We start from the raw sequence: 26,761 nt of genomic DNA on the forward strand, positions 1-26,761 counted from the left end.
GCACTTTCCTTTTCCCAAATCTCCAGGAATCCCTCCTGGATCACAGGCTGCAGCGAGTCATTTTCAGAGGACCCCAGTCGCCAATCAACCTTCCAATTTGACTGCAACACAAATGTCTTTTCCGGTACAAGGCATTCATACTGTGGCACAGACTGTTTCTAGAATTCCACCAAATCCTTCAGTTCATACCCACCAGCAACAAAATTCTCCAGTAACTGTCATTCAGAATAAAGCTCCAATTCCTTGTGAAGTCGTTAAGGCAACAGTAATCCAGAACTCTGTGCCCCAGACGGCAGTTCCTGTGAGTATCTCTGTTGGAGGAGCACCTGCACAGAGTTCTGTGGGTCAGAGCCATAGTGCAGGGCCACAGCCTGTTACGGTTGTAAATTCTCAGACATTGCTTCACCATCCCTCTGTGATGCCACAACCATCTCCACTACACACAGTGGTGCCAGGACAGATCCCTTCAGGCACTCCTGTCACAGTAATCCAGCAGACTGTACCACAGAGTCATATATTTGGACGAGTACAGAGCATACCAGCATGTACATCTACAGTTTCACAGGGTCAGCAATTAATCACCACGTCACCACAGCCTATGCACACTTCATCTCAGCAGACAACAGCTGGTAGCCAGCCACAAGACACTGTTATCATAGCACCCCCCCAGTACGTAACAACTTCTGCATCCAATATCGTCTCAGCGACTTCAGTACAGAATTTCCAGGTAGCTACAGGACAGGTGGTTACCATAGCTGGTGTTCCGAGCCCACAGCCCTCCAGGGTAGGATTCCAGAACATTGCGCCCAAGCCACTTCCTTCTCAGCAAGTTTCACCATCAGTGGTCCAGCAGCCTGTTCAGCAGCCACAGCAGCCTGCCCAGCAGAGTGTAGTGATTGTGAGCCAGCCAGCACAGCAAGGCCAGACGTACGCACCAGCCATTCACCAAATCGTTCTTGCTAACCCGGCAGCTCTCCCAGCCGCTCAGACAGTTCAGCTAACTGGACAACCAAACATAACTCCATCGTCATCACCATCACCTGTCCCGCCTACTAATAACCAGGTCCCTACTGCCATGTCATCTTCTTCCAGCCTTCAGTCACAGGGACCACCTCCTACTGTCAGTCAGATGCTATCTGTGAAGAGGCAGCAACAGCAGCAGCATTCACCAGCAGCGCCAGCACAGCAGGTCCAGGTCCAGGTTCAGCAGCCGCAGCAGGTCCAGGTGCAAGTTCAGCCTCAGCAAACAAGTGCTGGGGTCGGTCAGCCTGCTTCCAACGAGTCTAGTCTCATCAAGCAGCTGCTGCTGCCCAAGCGGGGTCCTTCAACCCCAGGGGGCAAGCTTATCCTCCCAGCCCCTCAGATTCCTCCCCCTAACAATGCAAGAGCTCCTAGCCCTCAGGTGGTCTATCAGGTGGCCAATAACCAAGCAGCTGGTTTTGGAGTGCAGGGGCAAACTCCGGCTCAGCAGCTATTGGTTGGGCAGCAAAATGTTCAGTTGGTCCAAAGTGCAATGCCACCCGCAGGGGGAGTGCAAACCGTGCCCATTTCGAACTTACAAATATTGCCGGGTCCGCTGATCTCAAACAGCCCAGCAACCATTTTCCAAGGGACTTCTGGCAACCAGGTAACTATAACAGTTGTGCCAAATACCAGTTTTGCAACTGCGACTGTGAGTCAGGGAAATGCGGCTCAGCTCATTGCGCCAGCCGGTCTTAGCATGAGCGGAGCGCAGGCAGGCGCTGGACTTCAGGTGCAGACGCTTCCAGCCGGACAATCAGCGTGTACCACTGCTCCCCTCCCGTTCAAAGGCGACAAGATCATTTGCCAAAAGGAGGAGGAGGCAAAGGAAGCAACAGGTCTACATGTTCATGAACGGAAGATTGAGGTCATGGAGAATCCTTCCTGTCGGCGAGGAGCCACAAACACCAGCAACGGGGATACAGGTGAGAGTGAACTCCAGGTGGGAAGTCTTTTAAATGGGAGAAAGTATAGTGACTCAAGTCTACCTCCTTCAAACTCAGGGAAACTTCAGAGTGAGACGAGCCAGTGCTCACTCATCAGCAATGGGCCATCGTTGGAACTAGGTGAGAATGGAGCGCCTGGAAAACAGAACTCAGAACCAGTAGACATGCAGGATGTCAAAGGTGATGGGAAAAAAGCCCTCGTCAATGGAATCTGTGATTTTGATAAAGGAGATGGTTCTCATTTAAGCAAAAACATTCCAAATCACAAAACTTCTAATCATGTAGGAAATGGTGAGATATCTCCAGTAGAGCCACAAGGGACTTCGGGTGCCACTCAGCAAGATACTGCCAAAGGTGACCAACTAGAAAGACTCTCTAATGGACCTGTGTTAACTCTGGGTGGATCACCGTCCACAAGCAGTATGCAAGAAACCCCGAGTGTGGCGACACCGCCCCTGAGTGGTACCGACCTGCCTAACGGACCTCTAGCTTCAAGTTTGAATTCAGATGTGCCTCAGCAACGCCCAAGTGTAGTTGTCTCACCACATTCTACAGCCCCTGTCATACAGGGGCATCAAGTCATAGCAGTTCCCCACTCAGGACCTCGAGTGACCCCTTCTGCTCTATCATCTGATGCTCGGTCTACAAACGGCACAGCCGAGTGCAAAACTGTGAAGAGGCCGGCAGAGGATAATGATAGGGACGCTGTCCCGGGAATCCCAAATAAAGTAGGGGTTAGAATTGTTACAATCAGCGACCCCAACAATGCTGGCTGCAGTGCAACCATGGTTGCAGTCCCAGCTGGAGCGGACCCAAGCACTGTAGCGAAAGTAGCAATAGAAAGCGCTGCGCAGCAAAAGCAGCAGCATCCACCGACCTACATGCAGAGTGTGGCCCCACAGGTAAGTCACTGACGTGGCATCTGTAAACATGAAGCCTAAATGAACTGTTTACTTCTGTCTCACCTTAAGCAGCTGTGTGTCAGGTCATGTGTGCTCAGGACTCTCCTGCTCTTTGTTTACGAGACTTGTTTCCGCTCTAGCATTCCAGGTAAGGGCTCTTTGAGTTCTGCATATGCAATTTTGCCTTCCAAAATGGATGTTGTGTATGTATCAAGCAGAAGTGCCCAGTCACTGTTTATTTCCACAGTTTGACATTTTCCTTTAAATGATATAATGATGAGTACAAAGTAGACATTCAGTAAGTTGGATTTTTAGATTTTTACTACATGTGAATTTAGCAGTTCATCTTGGTTGTCTGGTTGATTTCCCTCTTGGAGTCTGTTAGAAATCTAAATAAAATGATAGCGAACCAAACTACATTGGAGAAGAACTCTAATGTTATGGAGTTATTTCATTTCTCCTCATTCTGTGTGTTCCTGATTTTGCTTTTGGGTGGCATCCAGAGGAGAGCTCAGGGCTAGGGGGGGAGGAGCAGTGATGGTAGCTGGAGCTGGCACTAGGACTCAACGGAGCCTCACTGATCAGCCCTGGGCTGCAGGGGGCGACTCTGATGCTGAGGAACACAGCCAGGGTCACAGTCTAGGAGGTGCTGCCCAGACTAGAGCCTGCTGCAATCTGAAGCCAGCTCTTCATTTATGAGCTTGCTCTTCTACTGTAACCAGTTTCTCTGAACAATTCTAGAAATTTGTCTTTTATCTTACACTGTAATTATTTGAACTATTGTATATAAGATGTTAGTGTTAATAAATGATTTTTAGGGCACAAATACAAAAACTCTAAATGCATTAGTTATATGCAGGTGGCTTGGGCCTGCGTATACATTTTGTTGCCAGACTGAAAAATTATGTACTAACCTGACACTAATTTTCTTTGAGAACACAGCTCATTTAAAAACAAAACAAAACAAACCACCCTACATTCTGAGCTGAGAATATAACAGAGTGGTCGATTGGCTTGCTTTGCCTATATAAACCCCTGGTTCAATTCTCAATGTCCATCTTGTATCTCCAAAGTTGATACTTGGTTGCGAGGAAACAGGTAAAATATGCAGGAGGTATACGAAAATGAAAAACAAAACAAAAACAAACCTACAACTACAACTGGGTTCCTTTGTGTGGTGGTTACAGTGGTGCCTGCCACAGCTGGGCATCTGTAATGGAGCAGGTCTACTTAAGCTCCACAGAGGAGCCAAAGAGCCTACAGGGGCTAGGTACACGGGATAGACTTCACCAACAGAGTCAGGGCTGAGAGTAGCTCGCTAGAGTCAGCTTGCTTCCAGGGAGGCCCTCCCCCTTCCCAGGTTCTTTAGCTCCGTCCACAGTTCTGGTTGCGTTTAGAGACCTTGGTTTAATGCCGTTTTGTTCACTATTTGAGTGGTCGTCTGCACGGTCCAAGATAGCGTGTTTTTAATAGCACTTTTAATTTATTTTTTGATTATTTATACATGATGTTTAACAGCAAATGTAAAGAGAATTTTTAAACTTGTACCTGCTTCAGAGTTCTTTTATTTATAGCTGCTCTTTTAAAATCTGTAATATTTGCAAGTTCCAAATGCAGCTCATAGAGCATTATTTCCTGATGGCCTACCCTCTGCATTCTCCATGCGTTAATGTCTGTTAGAAGCAAAGCAAACAAGCCCACGTGAACCTATTATACATACATACATTTAATAAGAGTAAAAAGCTTGATAGAAGCTGAAACCCCTATCCAAGCTGCTTCAGACCAAACATTTACAGATTTTATATTTTTTCTTCTTTAATTTTGAAATATTTTAAGAATGTATGAGATATCCTGAGGAACCAAATAGAAACACAAAATACAGTTTTTATATATCTTATATATACACACATATGTCATACACACGCGTGTGCATGTCCTGTATGTGTGTGCGTATGTGTGTGTGTGCTTCAGCAGTCACTAGAGTCCAGTTGTCACAGCGTTCAGTTCCTGCCCACCCTGTTTCAATGTTAGTCTTACTCAAATGTTAATACTAACTAATATTTGAAAGGGATTTAAGAATGTCATATCAAAGTATTATCAATGGCATCAACAATTGTTAGCCATAATTTTCTCTTGAGCAAACAATAAAGGAAGCAAAATTATAGTTCAATAAAGTGAAGGGTATTGTTTCTAGAAAGAAAACTGCCATATTCATGGACATTTTTGTTAATTTTATTTTATGAAGCAAATTACAATGTTTTTGTTTTTTTTTTTTTACATTCTTTGTGTTGTATTAATTTTGCTACTTGGTTGTTCAAGCTAAGCTTTTCCCACATTGATTTTAAAAAGCATAATTTGAAAAAGTCCCGCCGGGTGGTAGTGGCGCACACCTTTAATCCCAGCACTTGGGAGGCAGAGGCAGGCGGATTTCTGAGTTCGAGGCCAGTCTGGTCTAAAGAGTGAGTTCCAGGACAGCCAGGGCTACACAGAGAAACCCTTTCTCGAAACCACCCCCCCCCCAAGCCCCTAGTTTGTCTCAGTCCTGAATGATAACATAATATTCCTCAAGAGCTGACCACGTAAGATATTTACTGAAGCTTCTCACATACGTGTCTGAGTGCTGGCTGCGGCTAGTCTTTCATGTTTACTGGAAATGAGAGGAAAACAGTTCTGCATTCTTGTGCAATAGCCCTTTTAGTGTTAATATTACTAGTATCTACTTTGTGAGTATGGGTGTTTTGCCTGCATGTATGTCTATGTACCGGGATCCTGCCTGATTCCCGTGGAAGCCATAAAAGGGCATTGGATCTCCTGGGACTGGAGTTAAAATGATTGTGAGCCTCCTTGTGGGTGCTCAAGATTGAACCCTGGTCTTCTGGAAGGACATCACTCCACCATCCCCTAAGACCTAATTCTTAAAACATTAATTTACTTAGTATTTAAATATATATATATTTCTGCAAAGCCAGAGCCAGCTACCTTCAGATACTAGTCATGTTTTGTGGTTTTGGATTCCTCTGTTCGTCCCTTCAAAACAAACATTTCATTTTACTACATTTCTTTTCACTTCTTTTACATGGCTGCATGAAACTCTCAACACCAGATCGTGCTTAACAGCGTGCCGTGGCTTCTGCCCCAGCCGGTTCACAGTCCGGGTTCCGCGGGTTTCTCTTTAGAGAGAGTGTGTTTTCATTAAGTTTGTTTGAATTAGGAACTTAAAATGTTCACATTGCATTAGTATGTTTTTTATTCATTCTTAATTCACAGCTTAGGTTATCAGTCATCCTTTCCATATCCCTTATTAATATTTGGGATTAAAATGTCACATGATGCATTGTTTCTCAGTTCTTGGTGACCTAGTAAGACTTTCAGAATCATCAAAAAGATAAAAATCTCGGCATTTGTGAAAGTCAAACACGCCTTTATACACACACTGGCCAGTCAGTAAAGCTCACAATTTAAATGGCAGTAGTGTCCACATCAGGAAAGCTAGGGTGCTCCCTTTAATTAACATGTTAGTATGAGGTAATTTCTTACTCTTGAGATTTATACTCGGCAAGGTTCTCTTCTCAGTTACTGAATTCACAATTTTCTATTCAGAGCTCTTGTTTTAAGGAAGTGATTTGACCATGTGTTGTAACCTGTTGAGAAACACATGTGTAGGTTCATCTTACCTCTGAACTCGAAACTTATGTTTTTCTTCTGGATTTCTCTATTATAATGGCAATAGTAACATGTATATTGGAATGAGATTCTAGGTGCCTCGTGTGTGGTTTCATTTCATCACACTGTATCTCGTGTACACACAAAAGGAAAAAACCAAGGCTCAAGGAAAGTAATGAGGCTGCCCAGGTCACACGGCCTGTTGAAGAAGGGCACCTTGACGATTAAGAGCTGGCAAGGTGGCTCAGAACATAAAACCGTTTCTGAAACCCATGGTGGTAAAAGAGAGCTGACTCCCCAAAGTTGTCCTCTGCCTTACACACACACACACACACACACACACACACACACACGCACGTGCACACGCACACACACACACACACACACGCACACATGCACGTGCACACACGCACACACATGCACGTGCACACAATTGATGAACTTTTGTTTAAAAGGCAGACTGAAGAGTTGTGTCCTGTCCTGATGTGTTGAGCTGGAAAGTCTCTTTTGGTGACACCTGCGTCACTCTAGCTCTCACTCTCACGTTTCAGAGGTGAGAACCCATCACAGAAGCAACTTCAGCTACATTCCAGAGTAGGCTCCCCCTGAGCTTAGAACACAACATTTCTGCTTGTTTTCTGTTTCTTTCTTGTCTTTAAGGGCAAGTTTTCCTGTATCCCATACTGGCCTCCAACTCATAGCTGAAGATGACTTTGAATTTCTGATCCGCTGCCTCTACTCTCAAGTGCTAGGGTTACAGGCATGTAAATCCCAATGGTAGAGTACTTGCTAACATGGGCAAGAGCCTGGGTTAGAGCCCCAGCCTTCCAGGGTAGCACACTACCACGCCTGGCTTCCTGTGTGAAATCAGCTCCAGGGCTGTGTACGCCAGGCAGGCACTTTGCCAACTAAGCCTCAGCCTCAGCCACGGGACTCACAGGACTTCTCACTTCTGTTTATGTTTATCTGTCTGCACCATTGTATAGTCCTGTATGGTTTTGGTTCGGCTTAGAAAAAGAACTGTGGTTTTACTCTTAGGGACCCAGCACTTTCAGTCCTTGCTGTCTGTGCTGACGTCACCAGTGAGTGGACAAACGCATTCTCTGTCTTACCAAACTGCTAAACAGCTCTTGACTTCCTTAAGAAATTTAACTTGTTTTCTTTTCAGGTATCTCAAGAAAATGGCTGACCTAAACATTTTAAAGATACTCTATTAAACATTTTAAAGATACTCTATTAGTGTTTTTTAAAGTAAAAGGCATATGATATAGGACATAACAGAAGTTATATTTAAAAGACTGTGTGGCTACTTTGTGCTAGCTTTACCATCACAGCTGTAACTGCCAGCCAGGCATGGCGGCATGTGCCTGTGATCGCAGCATCTGAGAGGTGCTGCCAGGAGGATCGCGTTCCAAGCTATCCTGGGCTACCTGGCAGTTCAAGGCCAGGCAGCTTGAGCAGCACAGCAAGGCCTTGCCTAGCATGGGGAAGGTTCTGGCTTGGATCCTTAAGACAAACTATAAACTGAATATCCTCCAAGATTCAGTCGGTAGACACTTTACTCTGGATTATTTTTACTATTTTGATATTCTCCTTACATGGCTGTGTCGTCATCACTAACTCTGACCTGAGGTTTGCTGTGATTCATGTTGTGTGGCTGATGAGATCTGAGGGGAAAGAATTATCCTAAGCAATAATTTGCAGCTGATCTGTTCTTGACAGGGCAAGTAAATAATAAGGCTTTGTTTTCATTTCAGACTATAATTGAGTTGCTTCTTACTAAAATTCTTAATTTGAATAATATAGTCTGTTGTCCATGTCTACCAGTTCCATGTCCATGGATTTATAACTTGAATCAAAAATAGCAGAAAACAGTTCTTTACTGACCATGAATTGGGCAGCGCGGTGCAGCAGCTCTTTGTGCTTCTGTCCGTTTGCGTTATTTGAACGGTGGTGTGTAATCGAGAAGTGACCTTGTATACAGGGAGACATGCACACTTAGACACAGGGATTTTGCCATCTATATAAATGCACACAGATCTTGATATCCATGGGAAGTTTGGAGCCAAGCCCACACAGATGTCAAGAGATAACACAATGAATAATATTGCTTCTGTGGCTACATATTTTAAAAGGAACATAGTTTGTAACTTTTTTATAAAAGTCATCTTTTTAAATGTAATCATTAACTTGAAATTACAAACTGTAAAGAAGTTTTATGTTAGAAATGTGTACCTGTCACTAATGTCCTTATAGAGTATAGAATGCTGTTTTCTGGTGTCATGTCACAACCTCTATTTGTGCTTTTCCACAGAACACTCCTATGCCACCTTCACCAGCTGTACAAGTGCAGGGCCAGCCTAGCAGTTCTCAGCCTTCTCCAGTCAGTGCATCCAGTCAGCATGCAGATCCAGTGAGAAAACCTGGGCAGAACTTCATGTGTCTGTGGCAGTCTTGTAAAAAGTAAATGGCGGGGTTTGTTGTTGTTGTTGTTGTTATACAAAAGCATACTTTGTTTTAGAGTGCTTTCATATTTAAATTTCTGTCGTATATAGTTTATAACATTTTGTTTTCTGAAACCAATAACTTTTAATGAAAAGTCTTTTACGTTGAGAGTTATACTTACGTGGAACAAGAGGCATGCTTCAGCTAAAAGGTCTGTATCAGTTGTCAGAAGGACTCCATTGCTTAATGCTAGTAAGGAATTTTGATCAATTAAGAACCTGGTTTTGGGCTGGCGAGATGGCTCAGTGGTTAAGAGCGCCGACTGCTCTTCCGAAGGTCCCGACTTCAAATCCCAGCAACCACATGGTGGCTCACAACCATCCATAACGAAATCTGATGCCCTCTTGTGGAGTGTCTGAAGACAGCTACAGCGTACTTACAGATAATAAATAAATAAATTAATTAATTTAAAAAAAAAAAAAAAAAAGAACCTGGTTTTAAGCCAGGCATACTGGCACAACTTAATCCCAGCACTCAGGAAACAGAAACATTTGATGCCAGCCTGGTCTACATAGCAAGTTCCAGGCCAACCACAGCTTCATAATGAAACCCTGTTTCTTAAAGGGAGATGGGGGGGGGGCATTATAGAGTGGAGTGTGCAGTCGTTCCTGCCTGTAATCCTAGCACTCAGGGATGAGGCAGTAGAATTGCCAAGGGATCGAGCCCAGCCTGTCTTAAAGAAAAGAAGAACCAAATTTGATTATGTATTTTCTAAGGTTAATATAGTGAGAGTTGTAAAATTTCTGGAGTTACTTTTTTTTAAAACTAGTAATTATTAAGTAATCACTAAAATTACTTAGAAGTAATATTTAGAAAATGAATTTTATCTTTAATTTTGAAAATTGTTCTTGAAGTCATGCCATTTCATAATTTAGTAAGTAATATAAATAACAAATAGAAATGAACTTACTGTGTGTGTGTGTGTGTGTGTGTGGTGTATGCATGATGTGTGTGTGTGGTGTATGCATGATGTGTGTGTGTGAACCAGGAACTTGCCATCTCAGTTAAACTGCCGGGGAGCTCCTCCAGATCCCCCTGTCTTGCAAGTGACACAGGCCTGCGTCTGCATTTATGTGGGTCAAGTCCATTTCCTTGTGTTGGTGCAGCAAGCACTTAGCACACTGAGCAATCTCCTAGCCCCAGGACTAACTAACTCACTTTATCCCATTTGTGATGCTGGGTGTGGAGCACAGGGCTTTGCATTCACTGAGCAGGTGCAGGGACTGCTTCTATAGATGTTGGATAAAATCAAATGTTTCTTTCCGTCAACAAGAGCTGAGCCAAAGCCCTTTGCCTTCAGTCAGTCACTGAGAACTCGAAGCCTTGGGCACTGATTTTAATAGAAAAGTAGTTTTCATTTCTTAGAGAACAGAGATTCCATTTTCATAGCTTAATATAATTATGTTAGCTCTTTTTATTTTATTAGAGGTAAATTGTTAATTTCATATACAGGGTTTTGGTATGATCATGCGTCTTCTTCATAGCCTGGGGATTGTTGAAGCATGCAAAGCCAGTGCTTATCACAGTTACATCTCGACACAGCAATGGCACGTGTATCTTGACCAGTGGCTTTGTTTTTTGTTTTGTTTGTTTGTTTGTTTGTTTTTGTTCTTTTCAATGAGAAAAATGAATAAAGTACAGATTCATCCGTGTTAGTCAGGGGTAAGTATTGTCCCCACTCTGTATGTCTGTAGCACATGTGTGGAACTTGATCATAACCTAAAAGCCCAGAGAAACTTTTTACATCGATTATTGCTTTTATTTATTGAAAGTGACCATTCTTTCTCTGTCTGTTTCTTTTGACTGAGATAGAGAAGGGACTTAGGGCCGTGCACATGCTAAAGAAGGGCTCTCTCTACCTCTGGGTTTCACCACCGGACCAATCCTCCCTCCTTCCCTATCTTTTCCTTTCCTTTCTTTTCCTTTTCTTTTTCCCCTCCCTCCCTCCCTTCCTTCCTTCCTTCCTTCCTTCCTCTCTTTCTTTCTCTCTTTTGTTATTGTAAATATTTTAGTTTGCATTGTACTTTAATTTGACATTTTGTTTACTAGTGTCTATTGATTTGTAAATTTTTGTTTTTCTGTTTTCTAGTGGTAAAGAATAGCTGACAGTAGGTAGTCTATTAAAGCTGTTTGTTGACTTTTTAAGAATGTAAGAGTGGGATTGGGGATTTAGCTCAGTGATAAGGACTGTTAGGCCTTGGGCTCAGTTCTTAATTTGGGGGGTTGGGGAATAAAAGAAGTTTAAAAGTAACTGCTTTCAATGAAGCTCTTGTCAGCCCCGACAGCAGAAGGCTCCAGAGGGTTCGATGAGCCTGCACATGCACCACTTCCCATCTAGTTAACGTGCTCCACGTTACATCATCTAAATGGATGGTGTTTGTTCTGCTTAAGGCACATTCAGAAATGCTTCGTAAAGTTTGTCATTTTTTCAGATTGCCTCTTTTTTTTTAACTTCTCATTAATAATAAGTTCAACTTGATTCTACAAATACTTATCAGCTGTTTTCTTAGTGTAGGGTTCATGTGGTAAGCAAAGGTCTTTCCAACCCTGGAGGCGATACATAGCCTAAGTCATAGTTTACGCAAATGCTATGAAAGGGTCATTCTACTGCAGCACAGTGGGCAGGGGCTGTGACCCAAGACTGTGAGGACGCTTTACAGTAGACTTTACATTCGACTGTGTATTTGAAGACTAGACTTTGCCTGTGTCAGAATGAATGACATGCAGTCCCAGGAACAGACAGCGAGGAGCTGGGGAGAGCAAGGGGAAAGGAGGAAAGGAAAGCGGCCACTTTTTCAGACTTTTTTCCTGTATTTGGAACCAGCCTTCTGTAGTTCACAGTTTATTGTGGTAAATGCCCAGTCTTTTCAGCCTGTGCACTCAAACCCGTATGGGACAGAAGTGACTGTGCATCTGATTTGTGTGGCAGTGCCTCTCTGTTGTAATGCCACATATTCTTGAATGTGGCATTGCAGCAGAGTGTGGTCAGCTTATCAGGGACAACATTCTTTTCAATCTTTTTAACACATGAGAGTTTTACCTCCATGTACGATGTGTCTCGCTCATGCGTGCCCAGTGTCCAAAGTAACCAGGGAAGGGCGTCGAATGATCTGGGGATTTATGAGCTACCACGTGGGTGCTGGGATTCAAAACCACGTCCTGGGAAACAGCAGGAAATGCTCTTAGCCACTGAGTAACAAACAAACACCAAAACTAGCTCGTCTCTGCTGCCAGCAGCTGCTCAGCCAGGGTGGAGCTTGATGCTTATCCCCCTTTCCCACGGTGAGGTTTGGTCCTGCTTGAGACTGCATGAGGCTCCTGTATGCTGTCAGTCACTATGGGTTCATATGCTCAGCTGCTCTGCTGTGTCTGGAGGACACCATTTTCCTGCAGCCATCCATCACCTCTGGCTCTTAGAGTCTTTCTGCCCCTCTTTTGTAATGATTCCTGAGCTGTAGGAGTAGAGGGTGTGATACAGCTGTCCCATTTAGGACCGATCATCCCAGTCTCTTGTTCTCTGCACTTTGGCCAGTTTGTGAGTCTCCCTGTAAATCCCCATCTATTGCACATACACGCTTCAGTGATGAGGGTTTAGAGACGCCCTAGTCTGTGGGTGTAATGGGAAGACATTGAGAAATCAGTTAAATAAATGTCCAATGGTAATAGTCTCTCCCCTAGGGCCAGTGGCCTGTCCAACCACGGGTTCTCAGCCAACAGTGATGCCAGTGGGACTTAAATTCAAGCAGAAAGGGGTCGGTTATTACTATGATACCCATGGCACTGTTGTTGCTCACTGAGACATTGCTTTCTCGTATGTCAGAAGGATAGGTAGAATCCCCTAGTGAAACTGGTTACCTTGTCCTGCTTGTCTTTGCCTTGCGGGTTAGTGACTCGCTTTCTTTAGTAATTAGAGGCCTATTCAGGTCAGATGTTTCAGGCATTGAACTCAGAACCTCAGGCGTGGCAGCAAGAGTGCTTACCCACTGAGCCATCTCGCTGACCCTTCTTCATAATATCATTTCATAGCTTGGGAATCTATCCTGTAATTTACTAATATTGATTGATTGGAAGATTATGCATAGCATACAGACAATTACCAACCATTACTATCTCTTTGTTTGCTTTGTTTCTCTGAGTGGAGTCCTGTCACTTCCTTGCCTGGTTCTGGCTCTGCCTCCCAGCTGCTGGGATTAAAGGATTCGCCACCAACCTGGATATTACTCATCTCTTAACCCTAGTTTGTTTTCAAAATTTTTGCCAGCATGACAAAATTATAGTTTCAGAAATACTGAATATAAAAATATGCCTTAGTTCATGCCTTGTAATATATTTCTGCATATTAAGGTATGTCGGGAGAAAATCAGCCTTTAGTTTAGACGTGTAGACCTAGGTGGGGATCTCTGGGTACTTAACTCTGGTACTTAACTCTGCAATTCTGAAAAATGATGTTTCAAAGCCCATTTTTAGTATAAAGTGGCATTGCGAATGTGCCTGGTGCCTATGTGTACTGAGCAATGTTCAGACAGGAGTTTTCAAGGACAGTGTGATGTTCACAGGGCCAGATCTTTCTGGGAAGCCAAGTGAGTGTCCATGCTAGGATTCCACTCAGATTCACTTAGATGCCTCCCACTGTGAATGTGCTCACAGCTTCCTGCACCTAAGGCTCAGGGCACACTGCAGAAGACGGGCCAAGAAGACCCGGGAGTTTGCTGTGAGAGTGCCTCTCTTCATAATGTCAGGAGCTACAAGTATAAAATCCCAAGCCTATCTGATCACGAGCTAAGCATGCTAGGCATGCCGAAGTGGTCAGGGAGAAGCCATTAAGCCTCCACCCTACACAGAGAACTATAGGCAACTGAGTACACTGGGGGGGGGGCGGGGGGGGGAAGCATCTTCCCCAATGCCAAGTAGACAGGTGTGTGTGTGTGTGTGTGTGTGTGTGTGTGTGTGTGTGTGTGTGTACACATATATTTATATATATAAAATTTGTGTTGGAAGTCTCTTGATCTGAATTCCCTCAGCGATGGACCGTTACCTGGAAATGTAAACTGAAATCAACCCTTCCCTCACCAAATTGCCTTGGTCATGGTGTTTTATCACAGCAATCGATACCCGAACAAGTTGGTACCAGGACAGTGGGGTATTGCTGTGGCAGACCTGACCTGTATTGTCTTTGGAAAGATTGTTGAAAAACTTTGGAACTTTGGGCTAGAAAAGCCATTGAGTGTTGAGAGCGGTGCAGACGATGGAGGCCTGGCTCGTGAAGTTTCAGAGAGAAGTAGAGACTCTACCGGGCCTTTTGTGTGAAGATTCTATGGTCTGCTCAGCTAGAGCTGAAGAATCAGCTGTGATTATCAAGAGACCAGAATCGCTGCACTGCAGTAAAATCTTTGTTTTACTGGGACAGTGGATACTGGGCTGAGAAATGAGTGGTGATTAAGAAGAGACCAGCATCTTTAAGGTGAAATCTGTGAAGTGATGCCCGAGAGCACACAGAAGCTGTGTTCCAGAGGCAGCCACGGTTTTACCTCACACTGGCAGCTGGACTTGGTACTGTGGTAGAATCACCCACATGGTACTGGTTTGGAAGGCATGCAGGGGTCGGGGAGAGCAGCTGAGGCTTGGCTTTGGGAGAGGCCAGAAGAGGGCATTGGTGACGGTGCAGCCTCAGTGGCAGTTGAAGGCCCAGGGCTGAAGGGGTTGTGCGGAGAAGTTGAGCCTTGGCACCATGAAGAGAGCTTATAAGAGGCTATTGCTGAAAATGCAGCCCAGTTACAGCAGAAGACCCAACATTTTGGAGATGCCAGGACCATGAGATGATTACCAAGGTTAGCAGCAACAGCGAAGCGCAGCCTGCCTAGGCTTAGAAGACAGCTGTGTGTGCTGCAGAGGGCAGAGCCCTTGGAGGAGCCCAGAAAATCAGGAATGGATTCCAGACACTGGAAATTGAGTTATTTACATTGCTGGAGTTTGGTTTTTCTTTCATTTGACTGTCACTATGCTCTAATTCTTCCCTCTTAAAATAAGGACTTACTTAATTTTTATTTTCTTTTACAGGAACCCAGAGCTAAGAGATTTATTATTTTCTTTTTAAAGATTTGCTTATCTATTATATGTCTTCAGACACACCAAAAGAGGGCGTCAGATCTCATTACAGATGGTTGTGAGCCACCATGTGGTTGCTGGGATTTGAAATCAGGACCTCTGGAAGAGCAGTCAGTGCTCTTAACCACTGAGCCATCTCTCCAGCCCAAAGAGATTTATAACTTTTAAAAGAGTCTGGATTTTTTAAAGAGTCTGGCTGTGTTGGCAGGACTGAATTTTTAATGTTTTTGAATTTATAAAGATTATGGAACTTTTAAAGTTATTTATGTTTTTATGTGAGATCTTAGGAATGCGAAAGGAGAAGTGGTTTAACGGTGATCTGTTTGTGTGTCACATTAACAAGGAGTCATTGTTATTATAGACAAGCCTACAGAGCATTTTCTTAATTACTGATTGATAGGGGTGGACGTAGCCCACTGCAGGTGGTACAATCCCCTGGGCTGATGGTCCTGGGTTCTATAAGCAAGCACAGTGAACAAGGCATGAGGAGAAAGCCAGCATCCCTCCATGGCGTCTGCAACAGCTCCAGGGTGCTGCCCTGTGTGAGTTCCTGCTTTGATGTGATGGACTGCCACCTGGAAGTATAGGCTGAAATAAACTCTTTTCTCCAAGTTGCCTTGGCCATGGTGTTTTATCACAGCAATAGAAACCCTAAGACAATATCCACATACATGTAGGCATTTTAAAACTATTAATGAAAAAAGAGACCATGAATTTGAATTTGAAAGACAACAAGCAGGCGGGGAAGGGAAAGGCAAAATGATATCATTATATTACAATCTCAAAAAGAATGATGCTTTAAAAAAAATAGCATGCACACAGATTTACTCCTTAAATTCTGTGAACAGTATACAAATAAATTGGCACCTACATTGTAAACACCTCCCAGTGGTGCTTCTTAGATGTGGACCAACATTTCAGCCTACTGTAAGTCCTTTGTGGAAGGGATGCATTTTTAAAGCATACCTTAGTGTTTCTGAATATTTGCTTGCTTGAGACCGGGGCTTACTGCATACCCCTGACTGGCCGAGAACTCGCTCACTGTAACTGTATATACATACCACTTGCAGAGATCTGCCTTGAACTTTGTAATTTAAAAAAAATCAATTATGCACTAGTGTATATACTGTGTGTGGGTATACACACTATAGTACAAGTGCCTGCCAAGGCGAGAAGGCTTATCTTCTCCTAAGGCTGAAGGTAGACAGTTGTAAGCCATCTGTCATGGGTGATGGGAATTGAAACTCTTGTCTACAGTAGTGTGTCCTCTTAACCAGTGGTCCATCTCACCAGCTTCTGAATTAGAAATTTTAATAATGAAATTAGAATTGTACATCTCTCTAAAACTCTTCATCTGGATATAATATAACGTGGCTAATGTAATATAACCTATATAATATATAACCTATATATTATAACAGCCAGCTACTCAGTCTCATTTGATTATAGAATAATGCATAACTGTGATGTTTCTTTTGCTATAAAATAGTATGTAGGAGAAGTAGATGTCAAGGGCTGAGGTGGAAGTTACGGTGTTTTGCTGCAATAATTTGGTATAGGTTTTTATGTATGCTTGTAAATGGATTTTTACTTTAATGCATATGTGTGTGGGATTTTCCTGCAGAAGACATTACATGCCTCTTTCATGCAGATGAAGTGGAAGAGGTTGTTACTGTGTTCTGCAGCAGGAGTGCTATTAAGACATGGAATACTTTTAGACCATTAAGAGAGGAGACTGCCAAGAAGTGACTAAGACAAAGAAATGAGTTTGAGGAAACTGTTGTTTCAGCCTTTGAGATACCTTATAACTGCAGTGTTTCTTTTTAAGTTGATCTTTTGAATATGGTGTGTTTGTTAAAACACAATGCCACCCTATGTATTATTGATGTGTCTCTGTGCCCGTGGCCTTTGACTAGGCTGCAAGCTTCTGAAGGATGAACGGGAGGGTTAGGAAGTGTGCTTGTGGTGTCTCCCAGCAGCCGGCTGAGGGCACCTGCACCAGGGAGGACCCTGCTGGCTGGGTTTAAGCAGGTTTCAACGCTTTCCTCCTTGTTCTTCCATTTGGTGGTTGAGGATGTGTTGTTTGCTTGCTTGCTTTGCTTTGTTCTTCTAATTTGAGTATTTTACTTAGTAGCTACTTAGGGCAGCTGCAATTAGGAGGCTTAGTGTTAGGTTAATTATATCCACTGGAACCAAAAAGCCCATTGTGGATAAGAAAGAAGAACTTAGCTAAAGGGAAACTGCTGTGGAGAGGAGTGTGCCCTGAGCTGTTTGTTCTCACTTGTTTAGATCATGAGCAGAGGGCCTGGTGTTTCCACTTGCCCCTCTTGTCTTGAAAAACAGTACCTACCTTTTGACAATCGCCGGTGACTAAGAAAATTAGCAGATATGGTTAATGCACTAAAAATGATCAACTGTTACATTTTGTATCACTTTGGGAAATATCAGTAATTTTCATTGCTGCCTATTGAGAGTAGCTGCATGAAGCGGAAGGGGCTTGCATTTGTAACTGGTGGGAGGGGGCCAGGCCACCGGAGGACAGCTTGTGGGGGTCTGCTTCTCTCCTTCCACCGTTCAACCTTGGTCACCCGGCCTGATGACAGGGCTTTCTTTACTCTCAGGCCTTCACATCTGTATTCTCAGTAGGAGATATAGATAGATAGATAGATAGATAGATAGATAGATAGATAGATAGAAGATTCAAGGATAGATAGAAATACATAGATATACATAGAAATACATAGAAGGTACAAAGAAGGTAGTTATTGTTGAAGGAGCAGCGTGGAACTCAGCGAGTGGATTAGAAGGACAGCCTGGGCACAGCAGCTAAGACCCAGGGGGAAGGACAGGTGCTAACCAGAGTCTGGACAGGAAAGCCAGCACAGAGGAAGAATGGAGACTGCATGTGCCTTCAGTAACATGTCTCATGTGGAGAGAGGGAAAACTGGAACACTGTCTCTGTGTTCAGACTCCTGCTCCACAGGAGAAGACTTGACTTTGGAGCAGTTCTGATGAGTGGTGACTGCAGAGAATCGCATGGTAATGGAGGCACAGATGCAGGGCATGTATCTTGGAGACCTGAGGCTATCTCAGAACTAAGGGTTAACAAGACAGTCCGGTTGTTGAGGCATGTGTTTAATCCCAGCACTTTGAAGAGTTCAAGGCTACCCAGAGCCACACACAAGACCCTGTCTCATAAAGAGTTAACAGAATGGGCAGGTGAGCATACAAGAGGCTTCTGTTAGTACTAATATCAGCAAACGTAAAGGTCTCAGTGATCACAGCTCACATTTATTTATGGCCACCTGATAACTTTACAAATAACATTAAAACTAGATTTCCAGTAAGTGAAAATTTCCGAGAGAGTTTTCTGCCCAGAGGGGTGGCCTTGTAAGCCCACCAGGAGGTGCACATTCACACTGTGCTGACTATAACGGTTTCTGCAGAAGGCAGTGAGCTATGCTAAGGAAAACAGTTTTACAATTTGAGTCAAGATTAACTATTGAGGGAGGGGTGAGCTACATACAGCACCCAGTCAGCAGCACTTCCACGTGTTCTCAGCAGGACGAGGCTTTAGTGCTGCTGAGAATCAGGTGGCAGGGAGGTGTTGTTTCTCTTCTAGTGCTCTTTCATTTTCAGGGTTAATAAGCGGGTTTGCTTTTGTGATACTGGGGAGTGGGCTAGATGATTACTAGGAAGAAAGTGGTGAGGAGGATTCTTCCAGTAAGCAATAATGGCAGCCCTCCGACTCAGTGGTTCTCCCCCGTGTGTGTGCATGTGTGTTTGCATGTTCAGCTCTCCATGTGGGAGGGAGGGTGGAGCGCATGCTGAGGCAACAACTTACTAAGTGTCTTAGTTTAGCAACCTTGAACCTCAGCCTTCTAAGTGTTGAGATTGCAAGTATTTGCCACCCAGCTCTCCCTCTGTAAAATTCAGACCTTTTGTCATACTAGTTTAGAAGCCTCCGCTGGTTTTCATCCCATGTGTACCAGCTGCATTCACAGATCGGTTAGAACTGCATCCTGAGCTTCCACAGCCGAAGAGTGGCTCATGAGTAGTCAGAAAAGAAGAAAGAAAAGAGATCTGAGAGGAGGTATAAAGTAATGGACTGGGGAGAGGAACATATAATGATGGGCAGGCAGAGTGATGAACACTGACAAACCCATGACACACAGTTATATATGTTTAAGTAGTCAAGTTGATACAAGGAAACACTGTTGCCTGGCTAGATGTGTGTGTGCCCTGGCGCCAGCACTAAACAGCACAGGCATGAGGATGACCGTCTGGACCAGCATTGCTGGGTGTGGTGGCGCACGCCTTTAATACCAGCACTTGGGAGGCAGAGGCGGGCTGTGGGTTCGAGGACACAGAGAAAACCTGTCTTGAAAAGGCAAAAAATTAGCCATCTTTTTTTTCCCCATCATCATTAGCAAGTTGCCAACTTCATGTATCACAATGTTGACTAATGTTATGTTTTGCAAAATGTTTGACACTACCAATCTTTTTGACAAATCACCAGTGGTGCATTTATATTTAAGGTATGTACAAATAACATCCTCTATCAAAGATACATGCTGAGACATGGGTACTTAGGCGATGGCCTCACTGTGTAGATGTTAGGAAGGCTGTATTTACAGAAGCCTATCTAGAGAGCCTGCTACACGAGAAGGGAAAATTTGAATAGATAAAGCGGTCACATATGTTATCCTTACCTAGTGTCTTGTTTTATGCATTGGCTTCTGTCCTCTGCATGGCTGGCTGTATTTGTTCACACTAGATACTGCACCAAGCTGGCTGCGTAGTCACATCATAACACACAGGCCATAGATGCAGCCATGTATGTCACCCGCCGTTGACTAAAACATCATTGTACAATACTTAAAACCTTTTCAATTTGTAACAGAATCTCAGTGAAATTCTGAGTAAGAGATCTTCCTCATGATAGTAACAGAGTATATATAATCGCATTTGAGTTGTTTTGTTTCATGTGAGTGAAATATTATTTGGAGTACTTAGAATTAAAAATGGATATCCTGATTTTATGAATAGAAATGAGATTTGTAATCTGTGACTTTTTAGGATTATCTTTTGTAATTCAGTAATTACATTCTTCATTAAATCTTTTTAAATATCCAACATTTCCTGAGCTAATATTGATTTGAGATACTGGTTTGTGATACACATTAAAAGTTGGGGGCTAGAAAGATGCTCAACACTTAAGGACATTTGCTGCTTCTGCAGAGGGAGGACTTGGGCTGCCTTCCCAGCACCGTACGGCAGGCAGCTCACGACCATCTGTAACTGCAGTTCCAGGGCATCCAACCACCTCTTCTGACCTCTGGGGCTACCAGGCACACAGATGATACACAGGCATGTGTCCAGTCACAATACTCATACACAGAAAAATAAACCAGTCTTTAAAAGTACTTTTTAATTGGTTAAAATATAGACACAGTTACATAAAAGCCGTAAAAAAATAAATCCAGTGCTGTTTTCTGGACTCTGAAAGTCCCTGCATGTACACACTTGTTAAAGAACTTATCCAAGTTTCAAATGCTTTGCCTTTTCTTTTTGTAGGTGGTTTCAGACCCCCTCACAAGTGTTCTATCATGCAGCTACTGAACATGGAGGAAAAGATGTGTATCCGGGGCAGTGTCTTTGGGAAGGCTGTGAGCCTTTCCAGCGGCAGAGGTTCTCTTTCATTACCCACTTACAGGTATGCTTTCATGGGACTGCTTGCTTAGTGGCTCGTCTGCTCACGTTCAAGACTATGATATGTACCTTTTACTTTCTTCTCTCCTTAAGGATAAGCACTGTTCAAAGGATGCCCTGCTTGCAGGATTAAAGCAAGATGAACCAGGACAAGTGGCAAATCAAAAATCTTCTACCAAGTAAAGAAACTTAATTTACTAACGCACATAAAGAACAAATAGCCCTTACAATGGCCAGAGCCTGTCTCCTGTTCTTGGCACTGAAAACAAAAAAATAGAAAACTAGGGAGACACAAGACAAACAAGAAACAGTATGGGAAAGCTAAAACCTGTATTCTAACCCAGCTCATACTACCAAGCTGTGTGATTGTGCTTAAACTATATAAGTTCTCTCTACATAAGCTAGCTTTCCCTAGGTTTCATAGCAGCTGTCCTGTGTGGTCCATAGGGAGCCCTGACTTTGGAGACAAGTCATTAGGCAGACAAATAATATAAGAGGGAAAGCGACATAAATCAGAAGTATACTAAGGTCTTTTTGTAGGAGTATATTTCATCTATTTGGTAATGGTAAAGAGACTATATACACGTATCTATAAGCATATACAGACATACATCCTGGATTATATATGAAGATTATCTCTATGTTATATTTTTAATATCCAAATTTTATGTCTAAAAAAATCAGAAATATCCCTAGTTCACATGCATATATATCATCTGTGTGCCTTCAGAAGAAACCCAGTTTGTTAGAATGTGCCCACCAGTGCGGTGTCCACCACTGCCTTCCAGCGCAGCAGGCCATACAGCCTGTCAACATGGCCAGAGACTGGGACTCCGTCCTGGATTATCTGTGTAGCCTGCATTCTGTGTCTTCCATGAACAATAGCTTCTTCTTACGACTCCTTTCTGTCACAGTGATGGGTTGAAGGGAGGATTGTTCAGAAAAGCAATGTGATTGTTGCCCTTAGCCTAGGTTCTGATACACAGGGCCGTTTCCTTCCTGATGTAAAATTGCAGGCTGTTTGCTTGCCAGGAAGCAGCCAGCCAGCTTCTTCACGTTACTGTCAAAGATGATGAGAACTCTCCACCTCTGGTGCTATGCTATGCTACAGTTACCTCACATAGTAACAGAGATGGACCATGCAGGGACATCTGTTTGTTGTTTGCTCTGAAACTGACAGACTGAGTGGTGTGCAGCACCATGTCCTGTAATACCAGCAGGCAGTAGGGTGGACAGATCAAGGCCTGCCTGAGCTCCATAGCTAAGACCCTGTCTGAAAGAAAAGGGATCGACTAGAGAACACAGCGTAGGCATATGTGGGCTGGAGTGGGACACAGTTGTCTGTCTGTGCATCTAACAGTGTCCATCTGATCATTTAGGCAGCCCACTGTAGGGGGCACAGGCTCTGCTCCCAGAGCCCAGAAGGCCATTGCAAGCCACCCCAGTGCTGCACTCATGGCTCTGCGGAGAGGCTCGAGGAACCTTGTCTTCCGGGACTTCACAGTGAGTGCCCCTTCCAAACCTTGTCCATGGAGGGCTGTGGTCCTGTGTGAGTTAGATCTTTATTCTTTTTTTATGTTCTCCATTCTTTTTAAGGATGAAAAAGAGGGACCAATAACTAAACACATCCGACTAACAGCTGCCTTAATATTAAAAAATATTGGTAAATACTCAGAGTGTGGGCGCAGGTGAGTAACGGTCTCCGTAACCAAGGCAAACCGGCTGCCGCCATCCGTGAGTGAGTAGCATTGCCTGTCTCTTTGCTGTTTTCCTGATTGAGTTGTGAATGTGTCCAAATCTTATGCTAAGGCCAGGACATCATGATCTCTTCAAAGCCAAAACAGTTAAAACAAACAGAAAACAAGCCTTAAACTTGTCTTATTGACATTTTTCTTCCTGGCCTTAGCATTTACTGGGGGGAAAGTGCTTCTGAAGAAGAAACATAGAGGGGATCGGCCGTTTGCATCGCGTGGAGTCAGTCCAGTTCCCTTTGACATCTGGTGTTTTATATAAGCTTGTCAGAGCTATGAGTATTAGGTATCACTGTAATGATGTTTTATAATTCCCCTCTAGTGCAATCTGTAAATGTATTTGGAAAGTAAGGAATGGCTCCATCCTTCAGACTCTGTCCTCTGCAGTAGTGGCTCTCAGCCTCCCTTAACACTGCGGCCCTCCCTCGATGCAGCTCCTAGGTCATGGTGACCCGCACCATAAAATTACGTTCATTGCTGCTTCACACCTGGGATTTTGCTACTGTTATGAATCTTTTTTTTCTTCCAATTTTTTATTAGATATGTTCTTCATTTACATTTCAAATGCTATGCCCAAAGTCCCCTATACACCCCCCCCCATCCTCTCCCCTATCCACCTACTACCACTTCTTGGCCCTGGTGTTCCCCTGTACTGGGGCACATAAAGTTTGCAAGACCAAGGGGCCTCTCTTCCCAATGATGGCCGACTAGGCCATCTTCTGCTACATATACAGCTAGAGACACGAGCTCTGGGGATACTGGTTAGCTCATATTGTTGTTCCACCTATAGGGTTGCAGACCCCTTCAGCTCCTTGGGTACTTTCTCTAGCTCCTCCATTGGGGACCCTGTGTTCCATCCAATAGCTGACTGTGAGCATCCACTTCTGTATTTGCCAGGCACTGGCATCGCCTCACAGGAGACAGCTATATCAGGGTCCTTTCGTCTTAGCTCCAAACTATTAGGAATCTTAATGTAAATAGTTTTGGAGATAGACAAGTGGGGGTCACAACCCCCAGGCTGAGAGCCACTAACCTACGGGTCTCCCTTCAGCCCATCTCCTGTTTACTCTTCTCGCATCCTCAGCTAAGCAGCCTGTAAGCTGTCTGTGCCTCTTACTTCACAGGCCCATCTAGTCCATATGCCTTCCATCTCTACCCACTCACATTGTTTTAGGTATTATAATGATTAAAGTAGATTTTTCAAAGCATAAAAACTGGAATTAATTACAAAGGGAGGTAATTTCACTATATCAGCGTTTAGATTTTATTTATTTATTTTTTTATTTATTTTATTTATTTAGTGATGTTATTTTGAAATCCCATTAACATATAACTGCATCATTTCACCCTTCCATTTCCTCCTCCAGTTCCTTCCATGTCTTCCCCAGCCTTGCTTCCTCACACGCTCATTGTATTGCAGCTATAAAAAAGAACCGTGGGCCCAAGACAAGGCATCCCTTCCCCCTGAGGGACCAGCACACAATGGTATAGCATAGAATAGAGTTTATTCCGAGCATCTGGGCGGGAGTTAAGAGGGTAGGAGAGGTAGAAAAACGGCAGAGAGAGGGAGAGAGTAGAGAAATAGAGGCCAGTCGTGACCACGCTGTGGGGATGGGGGGAGAGGGGGACCAAGGGAGCAAGGGAGAGAGGGAAGCAGGAGTAAGAGAGAGAGGAGGGGCCAAGCTACCCTTTTATCGTGGGCCAGGCCTACCTGGCTTTTGCCAGGTAACTGGAGGTGGAATCCAGACAAAATCCTAACACTCCTGGCCTTATCTTCACACACACACACACACACACACACACACACACACACACACACGTTACTTATGGAGACATGATTTCAGAACTGTTGTTGACTTGGCATTAGTTAACCAGTTTAGCGGTTCATCCCCAGGGAAGACTTGTTTTCTTCTCTCAGCAAGCTCTGAAATTGAAGAGTTCTTTGTTGGTAAGGCTTCCTACCAGATTAGCATACCTATTGGTATTGTGCTTGTTCAGGTTTTATTTAGGCAGCTGTGGATATTCATGGATATAGTTTCACTGTCATTTCTCAGAGACACAATTTCATAGCAAATTTCCTGGCTCTTAAAATATCTCTGGCGACTTCCGTGTTTCTGAGGCTTAGCTGCAGAAGTGTGTTGTGTGTGCGTATGTGTTGGGGCTGGGTGACGGACACATGGTGACTTTCCTCCTGCATTCAGACTCCCTGTGGTTCTCTGGGGGGTTACTATCTGTTGCCAAGGTAAGTTTTTTGGATGAGAAACTAGAGCTACAGTTATCTGTGGGTTAAGCATAGGTATTTAGCATTCTAAATTTAGCATTTAGCAATTAGAAATCACTATGATTTGTTAAAGTTTCAGGAGTAGCCTCTCTTCTAAGATCTTTGACTGCTCTAACCCCAGGTAACTTGTGACATTTCCAGTGCCAGGTATGCTGTCCTTCTCTTGAGCAGGCCTTAAGTCTCATTAGAGAGCTGTTGGTTCTTGCCAAGTTCTGTGCCTCTGTTTGCCTCTGCTGTGCCCACAGGAATACCTTGCCATGCAGGTCACTGCTGTGGCTCGTAGGCATTACCGCCATGTAGCACTGTTGGTTGCGTCCCGCTCTTGTAACCTGACACAGCACCTTCTAGTGCTATGGAAGTCAGTCCCCAGGGAGGAGACTTTTAGGTCAGATCCAGTTCAGATCTTCAAGTCCATCAAAAATCCTCATGTCATTTTTCACAAAAATAGGAGGAAAAAAAAAAACTATCCAAAAATTCATATGGAATCACAAAACACCCTGCATAGCCCAAGAAACCTGAGCCAAAAGAACAGTGCTGAGGGATTATAATTTCAGATTTCAGGATGTATTGCAGAGCCATAACAATAAAGCCAGAAGCAGTGTATAGTAATGGCACCAAGTCATACGTGTAGATTACGGAAGCAAAATGGAAGACCTGAGCATGAGTGCGTGGGACTACAGAGAAGCCAAAAGACACTGGAGAAAAGAAAAAAAACGTGTAGCAAATGTCGGCAGGGAGACTTGAGTGTCCTAGTGTCCCAGGCCAAAGAGCGAGATTGGACCTGTATCCATCACTTTACACAAAAACTGACTCCAAGTGGATGAGAGTATGTGCTAGAGTAAAAACATGAATAGTAATCTCCAAGATGCAAGTGTGGAGAAGGCCTTTTTAAAGTAGGACCCACATGCTCAGGGCCTGCGGCCAGCAGCTGACGAGTGGGCTTCACAACACTGAGAAACCCCTCCGTGGCTAAAGAAACAAGCAATCCAGTGAAGACGAGACACAGAACGGGTAAGACGCTTCCAGCTATACATTCAGAATAGATAGAGAACCAAAAAATAAAATTATGAAGTCACTAAACAAATGACCCATTCAAAAAGTGAACTGTAGATCTGCATAGATTTCTCAAAAGAGTAAAAAGTAATAACTAAATAAATCTCATAAAAATGTTGATTGCCCTATCAGAGAAAAGCAAATCAAATAATTTTGAGGTTTCATCCTACCCCAGTCAGAATGGCAAACATCATACAAAACAACAGACAAGAAATGCTGGAGAGGATCTGCGTGAGGGAGCCCTTCCTCACGGCTGCTCTGTTGGTGGGACTGAAAACTGCTAAGGCCCTCTGGAAACAAGTGTGGAAAATTCAAAAAGCTAAAAATAAATGGACCGTATTGTCCAGCTCTACCATCCCTGGGCATCTGCCCAAAGGCCGCTTGCTCTCTTGCTCTGCCTTGTCACGGCTGCTCTGCTCACAATAGCTAGGAAAGGGAGACAGCCTGAATGTCATCAGCTGGCAAGCGGAAGAGAGTGTGATCTTCACTGTGGATGCTACCTATTAACATGTTCAAAACAAAACTAAACAAAACTGGAACTAGCATATCAGTGGATGGGACTAGAAAGTATATTGAATGTGGTAACAGACCCAGGAAGACAAGTGTCTCAGGGATAACTTTTTGTTAATGTGCAACATGGAAAGTACAAAGTTATTGGTTTTGTGTTGGGGGTGTGTTGGTTTGGTGCTAGAGACTGATCCCATATCCAAACACATGCTAGGCTAGAAGAGGCCCCCAGCACACGAGTGTCCTCTGTACGTCACAGCGTGCTCCTCCTCCTCCTCCCCCAGCACACGAGTGTCCTCTGTACGTCACAGCGTG

General features: G+C 43.8%; 1 protein-coding gene across 2 annotated transcripts in view; it reads left to right on the top strand.

Moving 5' to 3' along the window:
- The window catches only part of Arid2 (AT-rich interaction domain 2), a 122,735-nt gene that overhangs the window by 86,490 nt on the left and 9,484 nt on the right, over positions 1 to 26,761 (top strand). The window contains exons 15-21 of one of the 2 annotated variants that reach the window (XM_021182946.2): positions 27 to 1,946; positions 2,025 to 2,869; positions 8,847 to 8,995; positions 20,720 to 20,858; positions 20,948 to 21,033; positions 22,234 to 22,357; positions 22,451 to 22,542. In XM_021182946.2, coding sequence (XP_021038605.1) covers positions 27 to 1,946; positions 2,025 to 2,869; positions 8,847 to 8,995; positions 20,720 to 20,858; positions 20,948 to 21,033; positions 22,234 to 22,357; positions 22,451 to 22,542 — 3,355 coding nt within the window. Of the gene's footprint in view, positions 1 to 26; positions 2,870 to 8,846; positions 8,996 to 20,719; positions 20,859 to 20,947; positions 21,034 to 22,233; positions 22,358 to 22,450; positions 22,543 to 26,761 lie in introns of both variants that reach the window. The other variant, XM_021182945.2, reaches the window with a different exon arrangement.

Source organism: Mus caroli, chromosome 15 (assembly GCF_900094665.2).
Source record: "Mus caroli chromosome 15, CAROLI_EIJ_v1.1, whole genome shotgun sequence".
Lineage (NCBI taxonomy): Eukaryota > Metazoa > Chordata > Mammalia > Rodentia > Muridae > Mus > Mus caroli.